Here is a 20852-nt window from a genome sequence, read left to right as displayed (position 1 = left end):
GAACAGAAGTAGAAAGTAAATTGGGTACATGAAAAAGGTAAACTACAGCACTCCATCACAGAATGACTCCGGGCCTGTCTGAACATCGCTGATTGATTATATCCAACCGAAGGAGGATTTAAGGTGGATTTTTTTTTTTATTCCTTAAACGGCCTCTTTTTTCTTTGGAGTTCTTGCCTGGCCCAGACACTCCAGTAAAACTTGGAGCAATGATGGCCAGCTTTGCAGACATATCATTACATGGTGCGGAGGGGGGAAGGGATCAGCCTGGATCTTATTACCATCTGGCTCTACCAGCTTTCCACTGGACTGCTCTTTAAATGCAGCCACTAACTTCAAAGATATTTGACTCCACCGTCATGGCCATGGCACAGAACTCTATCTTTTGTCTCCCGCTTACAGTGGAAAGAGGATTCTTCCTAATTTCAGTATTAAATTAGAGTTCTTAAGATGGTAAAATCATATATCCAATAAAAAAGACTAAAGGCAAACTGGCCACCTGCCAGGCTGTTTCATGACAAAAGCAGGTGGTTCTGTTTTTTTTTTCTCCTCAGCTTCGACTAAAGTCTTTTCCATAAAGTTTATGATACTGTACAAGTGTCCCAGACACATTCAAGAAGCAAAAAAGTTTGAGACGTGAGCTTGTGATTGGCAGGTTGCCCAATCAAATCCTTTTGCCAGCTGAGAAAATCTGGACAGAGACCCTGAATGAGAAACAGGCTGCTTTGTGGTGGACTTGAGCTAAATGCTAATCCTCTAGTTCTCCAGTGGAGCTAATTAGCAGCCAGCGGGAGGAGACTGGTTTTACTGGGAAGCTCAGAGCTGCTAGTAAAGTTAAATCTGAGGCAGGATTTTGGTCAAAGAAAAACAGTTTGATCTGAACCAGAGCGGAAAAAATGACTTGCTTGCATTTTTAGTTTTTGGTTTGTTTACTGCTCAGACACAGGCGAACCAGGGCTTGTAAACAAGAATCACATGGACACACAGGCAGCTGGTTTATTGGACAGAGTTTTGGCTGAAGTGTCATCCTGTGAGAGTTTTGGCAGCAGGGTTTGAGAGCCAAACAAATCTGATATCGGTCTCTGATTTCAGTCACTTTAACGTGGTGAAGACAAAAGCTGAATAGAATCACCACCTGATCCTTAAACCCATAAACTTTTTGCTTGACAAAACAGTCTCCACTCGAGGTCCTCGTACTTGATTGTTCTAGTACCTTTGGTCATATCTCATATCACAGCAGTGACTGAATCCATACACAAACATTATGAACATGCCCTTAAAATGCAACACAACAAACACTTAGTAAGTCTTCCTTTTATTTCCTGTCTCCATCAGACCCGTGCCTGTATATTCCCCGCTTCGCCCAGCTGCTGGAGTTTGGTGAGAAGAACCACGAAGTCTCCATGACAGCGATGAGACTGGTGCAGAGGATGAAGAGGGACTGGATGCACACGGGACGAAGGCCGTCGGGACTCTGTGGAGCAGGTAACCATGGGACAAGGCAGCGTCTGTACTGTACCGTCTGTACTGTGGAGGATATTTCTGTGTCAGGTGAGTGGTTGCTGGCTGCTGCCTGGAGGCTCTGAGCAGTAGGTCCGTCATCAGAGGATCCCTGGTTCAAGTCCTCTGAGAAAAATCTCAACCCTCAACTTCTCCAGAAAAGCTGCTTAGTGACCAGCGATGTTTTTAACTCAGTCTGACACTTTTTGTTCTGATCTTACCGTGCAGCCAGCTCACAATTCTCTAACATGGGTGAGAATAATATGTTGAGTTCATAATGCTGGCAAGGGCGCTGCCATGCTGTTTTACTAAAATCTGTTTTACATGAGCGTACCGCCACCGCACGTCAACATTCAAACAGGTGTCCTTTAAAAATCGTCTCATATGTGTTCTGAAGTCCTGAGTTGACCCCAAAATACAGCTTTTTATGTCATAAATTCAGTTTTAGATGAAAATGTTCCTCTGAGAATTTTAGCCAATCATGCAGACCCACTTTTTATGGGTCAACAGCTCCTTTGATTTTCAGTTTTTGAAATGATTATATAAGCCTTTTTTCTACTAACTAGCAGTCGTATTCTGCATCTCGTCTTCAGTGTCTCGTCTTCAGTTGGATGGCCAGTTGTTTTTATGCCCAGTGACAGTAGAATTACAAACTGTTGTTGGAAGATTCCCTGTAGCTCTGAGTCGTTTTACTCTGTAGCTGAAGCTGAATTCTGACCTCTTCCAACAGGTGCAGTGGTTGATGGATCCTGTCACTCACTTGTGTCTCTGACAGGTTTTGCAGCCTAAGTTTTCCACATGCGCTTGAGCCTTTTACTGATTGTTGGTTATCTGCCAGTGAAACCTGTGGGCGAGTCAAAGCGGGCCGTACTCACCACAGTTTGTCTGGTGTTGATTTCCCACCCTGCCCCTCATCCGCTTTGTCTGAGTTTTGTGGTGCAGTTTATGAGAAACAGCTGAGCTCCAAGCTCTTCTCTCTGCTTGTGTCAACCTGAATACACTCGGCTTTGACGCATTACCAGCTAAGACGTGCTGAAATCGAGTCACCGGCTTCCTCTGCTCCCTGCATGTTTACACTCACGGTTTCAATTTTCTGCTTTCTCTGTTCCTCTGCTGCATTGCCTAAATAATTAATTGCTTATCATAAATCATTGAGAGGGATACACTCAGATGGAAGAAGGAAAAGTTTGTTCCCAAAACTGATGCAGATATCGCTGTTGATGAACCAGACACGTGTCTACAGAAAGTTCTTTAGAAGAGAGATCACATCACTGATTACTTTTGGTGAGTTCAAGGACAAAGAGGTCACGAGACAGAGTTAACTCTGCGTTAAGAAAAGAAAACCAGGAACTTTACGGTTACGTGGTTTCAAGGTGATGGTGCTGCAGTGTTTGAGAAAGTCCTCAGCGGAGCTAAAAGCCACCACTTCAGTCCTAAAGGCTGTTAGAAGTGTGCATGTAGAAGCAGAAGCATGCATCTATCTTTTAACAGGCTCTTGAGCGAGGCAACTCTAATGACGGTTATATAACTGTTCCCCTTCAAGGCTCGCACTGCAATTCATTGCATAATATTAGTGTTGTTGTTACTCCTTTTTGAAACCATGTTTTTGTGTGGGGGTGGACTGCTGGCTCCGCAGGCTGAGGTGCCCCCGTCCTGTCGACTCTGTCCTCCAGTCTTCAAGGTGTTCATGCAGAAACACCTAAATAATAAACATAATATTTGAGTCTTGTCTTTGCTGATACATGTGTACATTTATTATATCATAATGTTTATGTCAATATTTTTTTTTCCCAAAACAGAGTTCAATATAAGACACATACAGAATATTACATCCTGTGTGTTATGTATTTTTTGTGCTGTGGACTATGCAGTGTTGTGCAGGTTGAGTTATAGACAGTGTGCAGAGACGGAGCAGGCTTGACAGGGTTGTAAGTCACTTGTCTGTTCGTACCTTTTGGTCAAATCTCACCTTGTGTCTTTTCTGTCTCCAGCTCTTCTTGTAGCAGCTCGAATGCACGAGTTTCGCCGCACCGTCAAAGAAATCGTCAGCATTGTGAAAGTGTGTGAGAGCACGCTGAGAAAAAGGTGGGTGGTTTCGGAAATTCAGACCGCGATGGTAGTGACGATGGAGGCTTTCCTACATGGGATTTGTTTTTGTGCTGTAGTTCGGGAAATGACAAAGTGCTGGTATATTCTCTGTTGTTTCCCTGCGTCAGACTGACAGAATTTGAGGACACGCCCACCAGTCAGCTGACCATCGAGGAGTTCATGAAGATAGATCTGGACCAAGAGTGTGACCCGCCTTGCTTTACAGCTGGACTAAAGAAGAAAAAGGCCCAGCAGGTATGGACACCTGTCCATATGTTATATAGATAAACACACAGGGATGTTATTCAGGGTCCAGAAGCCTTTAAAATCATCTGAGGAACAACAGGTGTAAGTGACTGTGTCACTTTCACAGTAAAGAAAAAAAGGTGGGACTTGTGTGCTGCCAGTCAGTGAGTGCTGTCCTTCTGCTGTGTCTCTCAACAGCATCAAATCGAACTCATGCTTGGTCTTTTGTACTTGTAGGAAGAAAAAGTGCTTCTGAAAGAAAAGGCAGCTGCTGTCAACCACCCACCGTCCTTGTGTTATCATGTTCTTTTATTCTGAGATGTTTAACTCATAATCATTTCACCCAGTCGTCACTGTTGAATTTGGAGAAGGCTCTCATTCAGTTTCCCTCCTTTGTCTTTCCCCCTCTAGCTGGAGATGGAGCTGAAGAAAACGATGGGTGATGTTGAAGGTGCGAGTGTGATCCTATCCTTGTCTGTTTGCCATCGCGTCGACAGCATCTTGACTCTCCCGGCTTGCTTTTCTTTTTCATCTTTGCAGAATGAGTTCAGGGTTAGGGTCAGGGTGGTCAGACTCAGACACAGACCAAGACCAAGTGGTGGTGGTTGCACTGTGTTTTCTGCGATGCGGCGGCCGTTTGGCCGACCTTGACTAAATGCAGATCTGTGTTGGATGTGGTTAAACAACGAAAAGAAATAAAACGCTGCAGGACACAGAGAGGAAGCAGCTCCCTGTTCTTTTAAAATGATTTATTTTCACCACAGCATGTAATTAACCATACATTATACTACTATACCAACATATCATATTGTAATTATGGAACTAAGGGAAATGTAATTTAAAGGTTTAGTAAAGCTTCAGAAGAACAGCCTGTGACAACCAAGAGCATAAAAAGCACCAGAAGTGTAATTTCTTTTCCCTGCATGGATCGTACACATTCATTTCAGAGACATGAGAACGTGACTGCATCTGATTTTCTGCTCTCCAGTGTTGCACGTTGTGCGACGATGTTGATCCAGGAGTCGCTCTCGGCTGAACTGTGGTGTTTTTTCGTTTTTATCTTCAACAGATGAAATTCACGGCTACCAGGACGAAATAGATGCAGAGCTTCAGAGCAGCAGACCCAAACTGAGAGGAGTGTATGCCGCTTACGCTAAAGAAGGTACGGAGCAGAGGGGCCGTCCTGTAAACTGGAGGTCACGTGTTTGATCCCCACACACGCTCGTAGTTAGGAATATTTAGCAACCTGAGCTTTACACCATCAAAACTTCATCTGGCTTTTTTCGAACACTTGATTCGAACACTGGTCTGACGTGTCGCAGCACAGAGATGAACACAGCAGCAGTGACGTGACCAGCTGGTGACCTGGCTGAGTGTGACGCACAAATACAAACATCACTGGGGAAACGCATCAGTGTTAATGTGTGATGATGCTTTTATTTGTTGTTCTGTCAGTCAGATGGGATGAGACGCCTGAGCTTCTGCTGGTGTAGCCTTCATCTGAGACTCTCTTCAATACACACAGACACACACACACACACACACCACACCACACCACACCACACACACTGACGCCCACCCATGGAAAATAACACATCAGACCACACTCCCTGTCGCTCTTTGTCTTTATCTGTTTCTACCTTTGGCTCTTTATCTCTGGCTCTCTGTCTTTGTCTGTTTCTCTCTCTCTCACACACACACACACACACACACACACACACACACACACACATCACACACACACACTGTTTTCACACAGTGGGGGGGGGGGGTCGCAGGCTGCCACTGATTTCAGGCATGTTGCTCTTCCAGCTGCTGCGATGCTTTCAGATCCGGCGGCATTCCCTTTCTTCAGATAACCAAGTTGCTTTTCTGACTCGTGGGCTGAAATCTGTGTGAGGACATTTTAATTATGGCCGATTAAAGGACACATTTTAATTAGCCACCAGGACGGTGAGAGGACAGCCAAAATGATGATCCCAATTATTTTGTCTGCGTGTAATTATTTATCACCAGTTCTGTTCTCAGTGATTTGGGGAAACAAAATAATTTCACTGCACTGTAATTTTATACAAACTATTTTTAACTACAGTGCCGCGACGCTTTCAGATCCAGCAGCATTTTCTTTCAATGCATCTAACCTAATCTAATTTTATCCAGAAACAGCTTCTGCATTGATTTAAAGCTTGTTAAATTACACAGTTTTGACTCAGAAGATGTAACCGGTCTGTTTTGTTTTGTGTTTTAGTGGCGAGAGGATGTTTGGTGGCAATGTTTTGTAGATGCGCTGGTTTCAAGCTCGTAGGAGGTTTGCTGATGTGTAGCTGATCCTGACCTTTGTTGGTTACAACATCACATTCATTTAACTTCAGACTCTGTCTTTCCTTCTCCCAGACGGTGAAAATGACGACGACGACGTCCTCTCCACATCGTCTAAAATGTCTGACGATGGGGAACTGGAGGAGGAAGACGAGCTTCAGGCCGTGGCCAAGCACTTTGGCAAAGACCTCGGCGAGCTCACAGTGGAGGCTCTGATAAAACTAGAACAGAAGAGTCCGGAGGAGGAGGACGAGGAGAACCGGGAGCAGGGGGAGGATGTTCCAATGCGAAAATGCCCATCGCTGGCATCCATCCTGGGTACAATGCCCTCAGCAGCCACTCTGGGCCTCTCCGAGTCCATCAGCAACTGCATTGGAGACGAGAAGGAGAACGGTGAGTGCACCCTGGTTTTTACATTTATTTTCTCTAATTTTATCTTACTGGACTGTTTTTAAAATGCTCAACAATCTGATTTGGTATCGCATTACCAGAAATTAGATTAACTAGATTGGAGCTTTTCTTGGTTTTGTCACAGATTGCTGATTTCTGGGGCATGATAATCTCATTTGTTGGTGGAAAAATACCTGTGGTTCCTCCGTGTGTGGGGTTTTTTAGATTTGTTTTTTGGATGTCATGTGTTCATGCTTTGTAATACGGTTCCTGTCATCCGTGTGACCCAAGCAGATGAGGAGGGAGAGTGGTGGATGTATTTAATAAATACACACATAAACATCTTTATAAAAGCAGCGTCTCCTTTGAGGATGACCTGCTGATGGTTGCTGCTGTGATACCGTTCATCTCTGGTACCTTCTGTAGCAACATAATAACCCGTAATCAAGTTAAAGAATACTCTCTCAGGTTTAATTGTCATAATTAACTTTGCTCCAGAGTGAAATTGGCTGAGCGGCATGTGAAATTTGTCATCCCTTATTTATATTTCACTGTCTTGTACAGTGCAGACATGAAGGGAATGTGTGGGAGACGTTCAGGAGACGTGTTGACCAAACCTCTTTACCCTTGAGGTCGGTTGACATGTGGATTTGTGCCAAAAAGCCGCACTTTGTTGTTGTTGTTGTTTTGTTTATTGGCGGCACATTCGCTCTCCGTCCTGCTAACCTTAACTCTGCCTTTATACTGTCGACTGTCAGACAACTGTAACAGAAACCGTATTCTTCATCGTTAACCCTTTAAGTCGGTGCGACTCAGACTGGATCGCGTTCAGCTGCAGACAGAAAACATGAACCGAGACGAATGAAACACAGAAACAAACTGAATGTTTCCGCTGCAGTTAAGAAAAAAAACAACAGAAAACAAACCTTAGCAGTGATCACACCCTCTGTCAATGTGACTTATTAACAGTTTCGAAAATAAAACGACTACAGGGATCCATCATGCGTTGCCTATAATTACCTAATTACATGAGTAGGATGTTCTGCGTAGCCGCCCTCCCTTATCTGGGTGTGCAGAGGCGTTGATGGATGCGAGGTAATGGTGCCGTGCAGCTACATCTGTCCTGATGAGGAAACCTGTGTTTTTATGGCTCTGAGTGGGAGGATGGGGAGTCGTGAGGGGCCAGGGGTGGGAGGTGAAGTGTGTTTTGATGGATGTTGCGAGGGGAAGGGGGTGGAGAAGTGGCCTGGTGTTTGGAGAACATCCTGTAACTTAAAGGTCACAGGTTTGAGTCCCAGCTGAAGCTCATTTGTGTCCATAAATATTGATCTTTAAAAGCATTTGTAAGAAAACGCTTTTAGATTTTTACACACTTTTCCCAAAACAACACCCGAGGGCGAGCGCCCCTCGTGTCGTGTTTTTTTTTTTTTCTAATTTAAACATCATTGCTCATTTTACGTCCAATGTAACAGACTAACAGATTAACAGATTTAAAAATGAACAAAGTGAAGCATGTTGTTTTCAGTTCCTCCTGAAGAAGTGTCCGCTAAATGGTTAAAATCCAAATGATGTGCTCCTTCATTTAGTTATTAAGTTAAATACACGAATGCAAATGTGAAACTTTCCCGGTCTACATGAAGGTCTGTGTTTCCCGAAAACATCCGTGGCTCAGGTCAAATCACCCATTAACCTGCTGAAAATGTCCCCAGTGATGCCACTGACCTCACGTCATCATGAGGATACGCGACGGGGGACGAGGTTAAGAGTGAGAAGAGCCACAATTACCAAACTGTAATGAATCACAGCTCTCTGAATCATAGGCTCCTATGTTAATGAAAAATGGCTCTCCTTTTTGCTGTAGAGTGACGTTACTTTGAGTCACCCGCGTCGCGTTGATGTGTCGGGAGGCAAAGATCGGCGTTAAAAATGAAAAATGGCCGTGATTGAAGGGTTTGATTGTTGTCCTGTGGGACTGGAGGCTGATCTCAACAGGGGAACTGTATGATTAGAGGGGAGCCATTCATTCCCCCGAGTGTGTGTGTGTGTGTGTGTCTTTTCTTTATTTTGCTTCTCGTGTGGTTTGTGTAACATTTCATGAAACAGACTTTTTGATCTCAAGACCGTTCTTAAACTGATCGATATTCTGTTTGACTCCGTTACAAGTAAAAGCGACATTACAAGCGAAATACTTTTACTTTTAACACTGTTATATACTATTAGACTTCTGCTGAAGTATAAGTGTGTGAGTAGCAGTTCCCTGCAAAGTGGCTGATCTGTGACTGTAAATTCATCTGAAGGTTCCTGGAAACAACTTGCTTCTATAACCATGATGAAAATGGACACATGTTCACTTGGTCCGCTTCCAGTTAATCAGTTCCAGTGAACTGTTAGTGTTACCCACACTCGGAGATCCCTCATGGAAATTTCTGCTCACCAGTGACTCTTCCCAGGAAGTTCCAATAAAGTTACCCTGAAATAACAGGACTTGTGAAACAGAGCGTAAGTTTAACTGCTCTGCACTGTTGGTGAGTTTACTCTGTAAAATTACATTTTATTCTCATGTGTATTTATACGGTGAATACACTGCAACTGTCAAAAAGATGAAGTAAAGAGAAGAACATTTCTCTCTGAATTTTAGAGTGAAGTGTGATAAAATGGAAGGCGGCTGTTCTACAGCACCGAATAGTTTATATACTGTAAAACAGGTCATGAGTGGGTGAGAGTCGAGACGTAGTGAAACTGTCCCCCTGAACCTCTGCATTAACCTGCGTCTCTGTCACAGCTTTACCTGTGTCCCTCTGTCACACCCACAAACAACCTGAACAGCTGACTGAGAAAAAAAGTCAGTTTTCTGACATTTACAATGAATTATTGTTCTAAACAGCTGGACCGTACAGTTAAAAATGCCTCATTAATGTCAGTTAATTCACATTCCTAATAAGTAATAGTGCCCACACAAATCACACTAAAAACAAGTTTTATTTTTTGATGTTTTGCCTTTGTAGTGTTTTCAGTCTCCCTTTCTACCTGCACACGTCTCCCTCCTGTGTTTACTCTGCTGCTGTTTCATTTACAAAAGTTTTTCTGAAATCAACCTTTTGTGCTTTTGATGAATTGAAGTAATTCAGATGTTTTTGAGATTAGTGAAAAGAAAAAAAATGTCCTTAAAGATCTTTTACTTCTCGAGTCAGTTCTGAAGTTTAATTCCTGGGACTGTTTGGTTGAAACGGACAGTTTACGTTGAGTATTTGCTGGTTCGAGTGTTTTCCTGCCTGTTTCTGTTTGGAGGTTGGTTACATGGAGCTGGATGCAGATGGAGGTTCAGTGGATTCAGGCTGGTCCTGCTTTGGTTCAGGCTTCGGCTAATTGTGGTGGATATGGGAGGGGCAGGAGAGGGGGGCTATCCGTGCCCCCCCGCCCTCCAAGCTCAATCTTTGAAGTATTAAGTGGACAGGGTACCTTGTCATTAGGGCTGAGCCTTTCATCTGTACACTTGAGTGTGTGTGTGTGTGTGTGTGTGTGTGTGTGTAGTGTTTGTGGACATTGTTAGTGGAGGGCAGGGCTCTCGAGGAAGTGAAAGAAGGTGTAATTTTGGATTCTCTCAGGAAAAAGAGAACAAGAAAGAAATCAAAGTAAAAACACAGCAGATAGTTTGGATCACCCACACAGACGCAGTTTGTGTATTTACTACTACGGACACACGAGATTCGTTTTTTTAATATTGTATTGATTTTTCACCAGAAACAACTGGTGACTTTTAACCAGGTTTTACGGCCCACTCATCCTAAAACTTCATGCCATGATTGCTTGTGCAAGAAGACGATAATCACAGCAGATAAAACCTCTTAGGATGTTCACGGCTTAAAAAAAAAAAACTCTTCTGATGAAAAGTGAAGATGAAAACAGATATCTCGATTGCCGTGACTTTTGTTCAGGCAATATTTCTCTTTCTATTTCCATTGGTCCAAAATGATTAACCATTACTTCCACTGATCACTGTATTCAGTGAGCGTAATGAATAAATTTGGAACTTCTCTTCCCTTTATCGATTTCCAGGAGAATGTTAAATCTTTCTATCAGCCCAAATTAGGCCCAATAATTACTTATTTAGTAATGGATCTAATAATTTTGTTCCTGCTCAGTAAAATAATAAAGATTAGTTCTGATGTATCAGGAGATGATTTCCCACAGATGACGAACTGCGTGGATCCATTTTGGAAACCCTGTTATCGCTGAAACTGACAGCCGTGCCTTCCTAGTTAAACTCTTTTCTATCTTTCCCCCCCTCGTCTCACTGCGCTCCCCCATCGACGGCCTGTCTGAGTAACGGCATTTTCATTAACTCGTACCATCACAGGAGAAACCGAGAGCAGCCGGGCCGGCAGAGGGAACGTGACTCTGGCACCTCAGGATGACTTTGTCACATTGGTCTATAGCCGAGGTCTTCGGGGAGCTCTGCCCCGCACCATTAGAGGCAGCATTGATTGAGGCACACTGTTTTCAGCGGAGCACTTAGTTCAATCAATGACGTTTGCCCTGACCTTAACTACCTCGGTGAGCACAGCTCCCCAGCTCTTGTCAAACCACTCTGCGGTTTTTATTGGCTGAAAATGTCTGGGAAAAGAGCTGTTTGTGAAGTGTGTGAAACTCTAGATTTCAGCAGGGCCTTTCTGCTCTTTGAAGAATCCATTTATATTTTTTAGCTCTGACTTGGTTCCACGCCCCATTGGTGAAGCACTTTTACAGGTGTTTGGCTGCTGTTAGGGAAACTGACATTGCTCACCAGACATGTAGTTGTTTTCCTGAAACGTACTCCTGCCGTCCGTCCTCCTCACGAACAGAAATCGCTGCGGTAAATCGCAGTGCTCAGCGTTTTGGGGGCGTGGTGGAAGCTCTCTGACAGATCTGAGCTCCGACAACAGCTCTGCTGAGTCAATTATAGTCTTTTAAATGAGCAGCATCTGTCTCATCTCTCTCCGTCCGCAGAGGAGTCGTTCAGGGATGAAAGAAAATGCAAAGTCTCATCTTCTGTTTCAGCGGCACCAGACTTTACCTCCTCAGCAGAAAAAAAAAGATCCACAGCCTCCTTTGTTTTGTCTGTTTGGTATGCAGATGAGGAGAGAGACGGCCCTTCAGACCAGGAGGCCACTGGTTTGATCCCAGCAGTGCAGTTTTCTTAATACAAGCTCGTCTTCTCTCCAGTTTACGATTTTGAGATTCATTTCAAAAAGCTTCCTGAAACAAAGGAAACTTCCCGTGGAAAAAAAAAAAAACCTACATCAGTTTGACATCAGTCAGTTGAACAGTGTGATAATCTGTGTGATCGCTGACTTCAGAACCAAGCATGATAAGAATCTGGGACGAGGGAAATCATGATGTCTGAATGAATGAGTTGGAACTGACTGCAACTCACCGTCTGGTTAATTAAGTTCACTGGTTTATTCGCTCGACTGAAGGACTGTGATTTGTCGTGACTGACGGGATGAGTCAGGCGAACGTGGCGGCCAGTGTAAAAAAGGAAAACGTCTTTGCATGTATCGGGTATGAAAAGCCTTCGGGTGGTGCGTGCCACATCTTACTGCTGCTCAGAAACATTAAGCAACAAACACCAACCAATGCCACCACACGAAAACCCAAGAGGGGAGCCTAAAGCAAATATAACAATAATTTTATTAGAGCAGCATCTAATTATTTTTTTTCATGTAGGAAATCCAACATGACTTCCTCATGTTGTTTTTCTGACCAAAAGTTGTGAATTTTATTATTATACCCCACAAAAATATTAAACAGCAGATCCTGATATCTATATGATTTTTTTTTTTCCACTATCACAAAATAGTTGCTGATTATTTTTCTTTTGATGGACTAATGGATTAATCAGATAATCATTTCAGCTCCAAATTAAAGTATGTCCTCTTAGGAAAATGAGAAAGTGTGAACCACAGCCAATTTAACAGCAGCTGATTTATCAAAACCACATGTAACTACACAGAAAATGGCTTTTTACTGTACGAGTGAAGGTTCGCACGAGTAACACAAGTGTGCGTGTGTGGGTGGGTGGGGGGAGTGTGTGTGTGTGTGTGTGTGTGTCGGGGGGGAGTGTGTGTGTGGGGGGGGTTAGTTGAAAGACATGAATCTCAGCACCTGCCAAATGAATATTTGATTTACTGGTGTTGTTCAGTCAACAGCAGTTTAAAACCTGTGGCCATCATCTGCTGTGGGACGGTAAAAAACAAGTGTATTGTCCTTTTAATTAATAATAACTTATTACTAATTCATGCAGCTAATCCATTCGCAAACTTATCCATTTGCTCATTCTGCTCATTTCCTATCTGCTGCTGGGACAGCTGGGCAGGCCTGTGTGTGTGTGTGTGTGTGTGTGTGTGTGTGTGGGGAGTGTATACAGTGCCTGGGGCGGTACAGTGGAGCTTGACGGACATATGGCTGGATGGACACGACCTCTCCGAGGAGCAGGGCGACAGAACTGGATGGCAGACAGACGGAGAGACGATGACAGCGCAGGGGGACGGGCGTCACTGATACACAGCTGAAGAAGAAGAAGAAGAAGAAGTCGAGTGTTTACGTCAAGCTCAAAGTGTTCTCCACGGACAAACAGTCATACGCTTTCAATGAGTCAGTACAAGCTAAGCTACCTCAGCAGCAGCAGCAGCAGCGTGGCGTGGAATAGAAATCAGGCTGCCGCGTGTGAGTGTGTGAGTGTGAGTGTGTGTGAGTGTGTGAGTAGCAGTCAGCAGTCAGTCTCTCTGGTGAGAAGGCTGTAGCGGCCCATCACAGCAGCCATCTGTGATTGGAGATGATGTGCGTCTTCTGGCCCGAGGAGGGAAAGGGAAGCCGTCTCGTCTGCCGCCGCCAGCCTGACGGGAGGTGACAGCTACCGTTTAGCAGGCAGGCGAAGGCAGGAAACCACTCGCCTCTGGCTGTTACGTCACAGCTGATCTCGCTGTCTCACCCTCCTGCCCCCCATCCCTTTTTTTTTTCTTTTTCAGCGGCCCCACCCTGGTCAGGCAGAGTTTTGGATTGAGTCAACATGTTCAGAGAAGTATGAAGAGATGGGGGATTTTTTTTTTAGTTTAAACATACGTTCAGGGACGGAAGACTCATAGTGTCTCTGCTTGTGTGAACACATCTCCATATCCACGTTTGCCATAAATATAATTTACAGTGATATGACTTCTTGAAAGGAACAGACTTCCTCTTACTTTGGTCAATTCAAATTGCATTTACGAGTCTTCGAAGTGGACTCAGCTGAAAGAAGAGCAGGGCAGCAGTCGGGCTGCATCAGAGCTAATGTGTTAATGTTGTCAATGAAAGGTGCAGCAGTGAGAGGGGCAGAAGTTAGAGAAGCAGGTGTGTGTCATAAATGGCCTCAAACCTGCCGTCTGACCCCAGATCCCCAATTCAGGACTCTGCTGATAAAACCGTTCGCTCTGAACACCAGTGGCTGATGGGTAACAGCCGAGGGAATTCAGAGGGCGGCGCCTCCTCTGCTGATTACTCCCATAGAAAGTTTGTAAATGTTTTCATGCAGATGAGCGGGTGGTTTGGTGCATGTGAGGCACAGAGCGCTGATTCATCAGTGTGGCAAAGGCAACATTTGGCTAAACATTCCTGCGGCTGCAGTCTGACGTTCCAGATGTTTGATTCTCATGCACAACAATGCACACATTAAACAGTTCCTGTTTTCATGGCGGCATTCTCCGAATTCTTCAGCTCTACCGCTGAGACGGACCAGAGCGCGTCCTCCTTTATCCATCAAGGAGTCATTTCATGAAATTCATTGTAGATGTAGATTGTAGTTCACTCGGCGCAGATGATTAATTCATCCTGCTCGTGTGATGTCAGATTAGGCTGTTTTGGAAAATAGGCCGCATGGCAGCGTGAAGTGACAGGACATTTCTTTAATCAAAGACATTTCTTCAAAATATGGAAAACTGTGGAGAAAACCCGTCACGTTCGATACGAACGTTTGTCTGGTTTATGGGCGGACACAGGACCGTGGCAGAGAGAGGTAAATGGTGAACATCATAGATGGTTGGAGAGAATTCTTAATAATGACCACTGATAATGACTTAATGACCATTTTTCTCATTATCGTTTTTAATGATCTGAAGGTGGAAAAAAAAAAGGGGGGAAGAAGGAAGAATTAGGTTTACAACAAAATTATGTTTGGTTACTCTGAGTCTTCAGCATTGTCCAACACTACACACATATGTATGAGCATAGCTGTCAGTAGATGAACAAGTGGGCTGCATTGTGCCTCCAGGAGTCTTACTGTCCGGCTCTTATACGTACATACCTCCCTGCTCCCCAGTTCGGATCCTGGGGGGGAGGAGGAGGAGGAGGAGGAGGAGGAGGAGGAGGAGGAAGAGCAGGTGGTTGAGTGGGCGTACACTCAGTCTGGGCTCCTCCAAGGTCGGGGAGGTCACGTTTTAATGGGCTCGCCCAGCCCGCCCGTGTCAGCGAGAATCTCTCACTCTATTTATTGCCTCGGCTGGCTGGTTATTTCTCCGGGGCAGAGCTGGCACCGAGCCTTATTACCTCATCCTACTGCAGGGAAGGGCTTTTACACCAGGAGCTGCTTTTTTTTTCCCCCCCTGTTCGAGGCAGTGTGCTGACAGCCTGATCCAGAGATGTTTTAGCCTGAGTGCAACAGTAAAATAGGGGTAAATTTCTGGATGAGTGTAAGTGAAGTATAAGCAAACACTTTACTTCTGTGGATCCTGTTTGTGGAAGCTGTAGGTTGCAGAATAAGAGCAAACAGAGGTTTTGCTGCAAGCAGAATAAAAGCAATAAACCCAGCTATTGTTGCAGGTGTAAACTGGGTCATGCACATACAAGTGCCCGTCCAATCAGAGCTGGGAATCAAGAACCGGCTCCAAATTGTCTAAACCGTCAGAGCCGCATCCCTCTGAGCTTATCACTTCCTTTTCTGGGTGGTGACGTTTTTCCGAGTTGGCGTATGTTTGAACTGCGGTCTGAGCGAGGCTAGCTGTTTCCCCCTGCTTCCAGTCTTTATGCTAAGCTAAGCTAATCGCTACCCCTCTCCAGAGTGGTTTCCGTGTTCTCATCTAACTTTGACGAAGAAATTAAGCCCCTAATTTCCCAAAATGTTGAACGATTCCTTTTAAACAGCGCTGTGTTTGAGTTTTTATAGACCATCTGGTTTATCATGAATCATTAGCACCTCTCTTTTCATCTCATTTTCGTGACAAATGTTTGTAAAATACCAGTGTTTTTCACACGCAGGAGATTTAAAGGGCTTTGCGCTCCTCTCAGGAACACGCACCAGTCACTTTATCTCTTTTCTCTGTGATCATTTTAAAATCCAGGACTCTGACAAATGAAAATATCTGCCCTCATGTCTGCCTCTCCTCCCTGCAGCCCTGTGGCCCAGGTCGGTGCAGGTGGAGGGGTTTTGGTATGTAGGAGAGGATCAGCATTGTTGCTGACATCAAGAGCTGTGAGTCTGGATAATGTGGGCTCCTTTTGAAGTGTGGATGATGGGTGATCCTGCAGCACTGGGGCTACACAGCCCCATTCATCCTCCAGATCACACACACACACACACTCAGTCTTTGTTTTTTTGGAAAGGGGAAGGAGGCGGTGGAGAGTTGGAGGAGGGGGGGAGGGGGAGAGAACAGGAGGTGTGGAGGAGTCAGCAGACTGACGCTTCCTTTTAATTTAGCCAGTGTGACTTATTTCATTTTTATTCCTGCTCTCCCTTCGTCTTTTCTGTCACTGTCGTTCTCCTCAGATCAGGCCAAAATGAAATACAGCTCAGGATTAGAAGGAGATCAGTGAACTCCTCTTAAGCCTCCCTTTTCTCTCTCCTTCCCTCTCCCTCTCCCATCTGTCTGTCTCGGCCGTTCCCCTTCTCTTCTCTGTATTAGCTTCTTTCTCTCAGTGTCTTACCTGCTGTCCTCTCCAGTTACATTCTCACAGTTTTAAACTTCCTCTGCCTTCTCTCTCAGCTGCTGTCTGCTCATTCCTCCATCTCTTCCCTCCTGCTGCTTTTCTCCATCAGTCTCTTACCTTCTTCTCTCTTAATCTTCCCTGTTCAGCCTCTTTTTCTTTCTCTGCCTACTTTTCTCATTATTTCTTCCCCCTTTGCGACTCATGTTTTCTCTGGTTCTCTTTGACATTTTCTTCTACTGTTTATCTTTTTTTTTTCTCTCCGTCTGTTAAAGGGTAAGGCCGGTGATATTCTGTTTTTCCTATTGTCAGCAAATCCCATGAAAAGGCCAAAACCTTTTGTCTTAATAACCCAGCGGTGGGATTTAGCCATCAGTTGTCAAAATACCCATTAACTGAAAGTCACTTACATCAAGAGAGTTTAACATTGTGAGAGAAAATTCAGTACATGGTTCACATATTTGACCCAGAAGTCCCCCAAAAAGACCAAAACCCACCAAGACCTTATTTTCAGGTTGTAGCTACACATCATCAAGTTGTTGCTGAAACTAAATCTGCAGTTTCTTTGCCGACAGAAGATTAAAGATCAGTTGGATCCTTTAGTTTTAACTTTTTCTAAACGTTTTAAAACCCAAACCTGCTCCGTTGGACTGGGCGCGACATGTTCCCTCACTACAGTGAACAATGATCACTGGATCACCACAGAAAATAATCCCCAACAAATGCACTTTCCTCTTTTTTGAGTAACGTGTGTTAAAAACCACAGTGTCCATCTGTTCTAGGAAATCACTTTTAAAGTGTTATTCTTAAAATAATAAGAGAAGAACTAACAAATTATTGGTTTGGGTCTTTTCCTTGGATTTGTGGACACCAAGAAAGACGCAGAACAGCTCCAGCCTTATCCTTTAATATCTCTGGATCTCTTACTTTCTATGTTTGGCTCAATCCCTCACTCACCAGTTTTCCCTCCTCCCTCCTCCCTCCTTCCCCCCTCATTCGGTCTTTTAAATCTCCTGTTCTCTCCCTCCCTCGCCGCCTTCAAAAGGCCGTCTCCTTCACCTGTTAGCGTTTGTTCCTGCAGGGCACATTTTCTCAGTTTCTCTCTGTTCTTTTTTTCTTTGGTATTACAGAGCCTCTGCAGTGAAGCATCTTATTCTCCTGACCACATCAGACAGGCCTGCCGCCACCCGGGACACAGCGATGTGTGGGAGACGGGGGGAGGAAGGAGGGTATTTTGGGGGTATTTCTGAGGCAGCAGGGGAGGGGTAGAGGGGTAAATCTGGCGTCAGGTTACCTGTCTGTGAGGACCAGGAGACAACAGAGTGATAGAGTTTACGGCTCGCGGGCACGGCGGCGGTACATTCCTCGCAGAGGGATCAGATCACTGCTACTCCGTCTTTCTCTGTTTTACCTGATTTATCTTCGGGCCGGCTGTGTTCGCCAAAAGAAATTGAATTTGGCGTCTTCTCGGACTGCTGCTGAACACACCGCTGTGAGCGAATACGAGTATCCTCACTGTGACGCCAGATGAAGGAGCCTACGAGATGTGACCAGCGAAGGCAACACTTGAAAAAGTACCAGCACAAATTGAGTTATGCTACAACAAGTGTAAACTCCGTGAAACAAATGTGGCCTGCTGTCGGTTACACGACATTGTTGACCAGTTTCGGGTGATGGTGCATTATGGGATGATGAACCAGGCCGTTGCCCTGTGCACTCAATGATTCTGACTAAAATGATAAATTGATGACAACAAGCTTCATGGGAGACGAATCTGAGAACGGCGGCTCTGGTGTCACCATTTGTGTAATTTGGACGCACTGACCCTTTAAATACTGTGTAAACTTCGACACTCGACTTAAGGACATTTTCCTCGAATCTAAAAAGTTCAGCAAAAGCAGTTTGTTACCACAGACGGACAAATAATCGAGATCAATGGTCCAGATCTCAGTCAGAGTCCTCAATTATGATTTCACCCTCTGGCTCTCGTGTCCTTTATTCCCGCAGGACGCACTTTCTTGTAGGACAGATCTTTCCGTCTCCTCGTCCCTCAGGGGTTAGAGGTTTGTCCGGGGGATTTACTGTAGGAAAGCAGAAGCTTGTTCGACCGAGAAAAAAAAAAAAAAAAACACAAAAGATGCTTGGGGAATCCAGTTTTTTTGGTATTGATATGCAGCAGAGTTGGATCTCTGAGTTACTGAGCTGCTGCCAAAAGACCTCAGGCTTCTGTCAGCCTGCACAGGAACGGGAAACTGGTTTTTCGACGTTTACGAGGTCATCAGGGAGGTGATTTCAGTTCTCCTCCTGGAGATGGAGGTTTTGTAAATGTGCTGCAAATCTTGGCTACTGCCAAAAAGAGATGATGTAATCCCTTTCTTCTCATTCAGAGTGACACAGAATGACTTTGGCCTTGAGCTCTTTCCTCTGGCAGAGGCCAGATGGCTGCACATGTTTTATTTTCTGTTAATAAGGAGACATCTCATTTAGCTCAGCCTTCACCTGTCAGAGATTTACTGCATGTGTGTTTGTAAGATGAGGGATGGGGGTGTAGGGATGGGGGTGGGGGGGTTGGTTCTTATGTTGCGACCATTTCAACACTGAAGTTCAAAAATTTTTATTCAGAACTTCAAAGAGAAGCGAAAGCTGTCCCTGTTGAATTTGTTCGTTTTTATTGTCTTGTCTCTTCATCTTAGTCGGTTTGTCCTCGGTGTGAAGAGTTCAGCTGTTCTATTAAAACTGTGATGATTAAATCTTTTAAGTATGGAAGGTTCTCACCTCTTACTCAATGAAAAGTCCTTCGTTATTTCTCTGTAATTGTCTCGTTTGACTTTAGTGTCTCTGACATCAGCATCATTTTGGAGACGTTCAGGTGGAGTCCGTCATGGTCTGAGTGAGAAAACTTTCTGTTGCGCTGAACGTATTTGAAATGCAGATACACAGAAGTGAGAAATAAACGGAAATGAATAAAAGCTAAACGGTGAGTTTGGCTGTATTAACACAGTGTAGGTAAAAACTGATAAACACCACTCAGCCCCATGTAACTCTAAGGTCCCGGGTCCCGGGTGTAACATGACGTTCACCTCCTCTTCCTGGGATTTCAGGTCTATGTTTGATCATTGAAAAGACAAAATACCAAAAAAAAAAAAAAAAAACCAGAATAAATAAACAGATTAAAATATTTAAACTGTACCTTTACTGTGTGAAACTCTGAACCTAAAGCAGATTCTTCTGCACGTTCGCCAAGAACAATTTTATGGGTTTGATCAAATTAGCGAGTGTAGATATATCAAAGCCTCGGCTGAATAATAACTGGGTAATTGCTCCCTCCCCCCTCCTCTCTCCGGGGTTGGACCGGTGTTATCAGCTCTTAGTCTCGCTGCCTCTCTGCCTCCCGGAGCTGCCGATCTCTCCCAGGGCTTGTCTCCGTCTTATCTCCCCCTCACACTTCACGGAGAGGAAGTTCTTAGAGGGCTGGGCCCGACAGATAGCGACTGACCTGTCTCTTCCCTCTGGAGCGGCTTCTTTTTTAAGGAAGCTGCAATCTGCTAACTGAACTCAAACGGCTGACTAGATTATCCCTCCCTGCTCCCACCACCACCTCAACTGAGCAGCGAACACAGACCGTACTGTCGGAGGATGGGTGTATTCCTCTTCCTCATCTATGCCCTCCCTCTCTCGGTGCACCTGTGTCTCCTTAATGAAGCTGGAAAGCTGTGTGTGGACTCAGGTGGAACTTCTTTGAAGTTGCCGGCCTGTTGGGAGTTTGAACTCGAGGAAGGAGGGCCCCTGTGAACACGTCAAAGGCAGAAAGCTGACAGAAGTTAAATGACTCCCGTAAACCTGCTGCTTGCTGCCTCTTTAAAACCTTTCTTTCCATCTTTTCCGCTTTGATTGACTATCTGATGTCTGTAGGCAGCCAGAGAGGAGTAGCATTTTGTTCCAAAACAGCTAATCAAGGTGGAGGATCTTTGGAGTGAAAGCTGCTGAATTTTCTATTGATGGTTTTCTTCTACAGTCAAAGGCGGCGAAAGACATAAAGCGTCTTTTGTTTCCTTTATCACAGTCAGTTAGATTTTCTTTGAACCTTTCCCTTCCAAAATTGAACCGTGTGCACACCCGGGGATTCAAAATGCTTCTTTCTTTTATCAACACATTAAAATGTCTGTTGTTTCACTCTTGCAATCAGCTCCATCGCAGAACAACGCAGGTAAAAGTGTTCGAGCTCGTCTCCGGCCTCGCAAGCGTCGTGCTGTGATAAATGCAAATTGCCGTTTCAGCGTCTCTGTTTCAAAATAAAGCGGGCTGCAACCTAGGAAGCGTGTCGTAATTGAAAAGAAAGTGTGTTAAGGTAGATCCGCTCTAACGCACGTTAAGCC

The 20852-nt window shown here is 44.6% G+C and overlaps 1 protein-coding gene across 2 annotated transcripts in view; it reads left to right on the top strand.

Moving 5' to 3' along the window:
* The window catches only part of brf1a (BRF1 RNA polymerase III transcription initiation factor subunit a), a 98712-nt gene that overhangs the window by 23023 nt on the left and 54837 nt on the right, over positions 1-20852 (top strand). For both annotated transcript variants that reach the window (XM_041061419.1, XM_041061420.1), the window contains exons 7-12: positions 1336-1485; positions 3492-3585; positions 3717-3843; positions 4246-4285; positions 4904-4996; positions 6229-6546. In XM_041061419.1, the coding sequence (XP_040917353.1) occupies positions 1336-1485; positions 3492-3585; positions 3717-3843; positions 4246-4285; positions 4904-4996; positions 6229-6546 (822 nt within the window). The remainder of the gene's footprint in view (positions 1-1335; positions 1486-3491; positions 3586-3716; positions 3844-4245; positions 4286-4903; positions 4997-6228; positions 6547-20852) is intronic.

This window comes from Toxotes jaculatrix, chromosome 17 (assembly GCF_017976425.1).
Source record: "Toxotes jaculatrix isolate fToxJac2 chromosome 17, fToxJac2.pri, whole genome shotgun sequence".
Taxonomy (NCBI): Eukaryota; Metazoa; Chordata; class Actinopteri; family Toxotidae; genus Toxotes; species Toxotes jaculatrix.
This window is presented reverse-complemented; position numbering and strand designations above follow the sequence as displayed.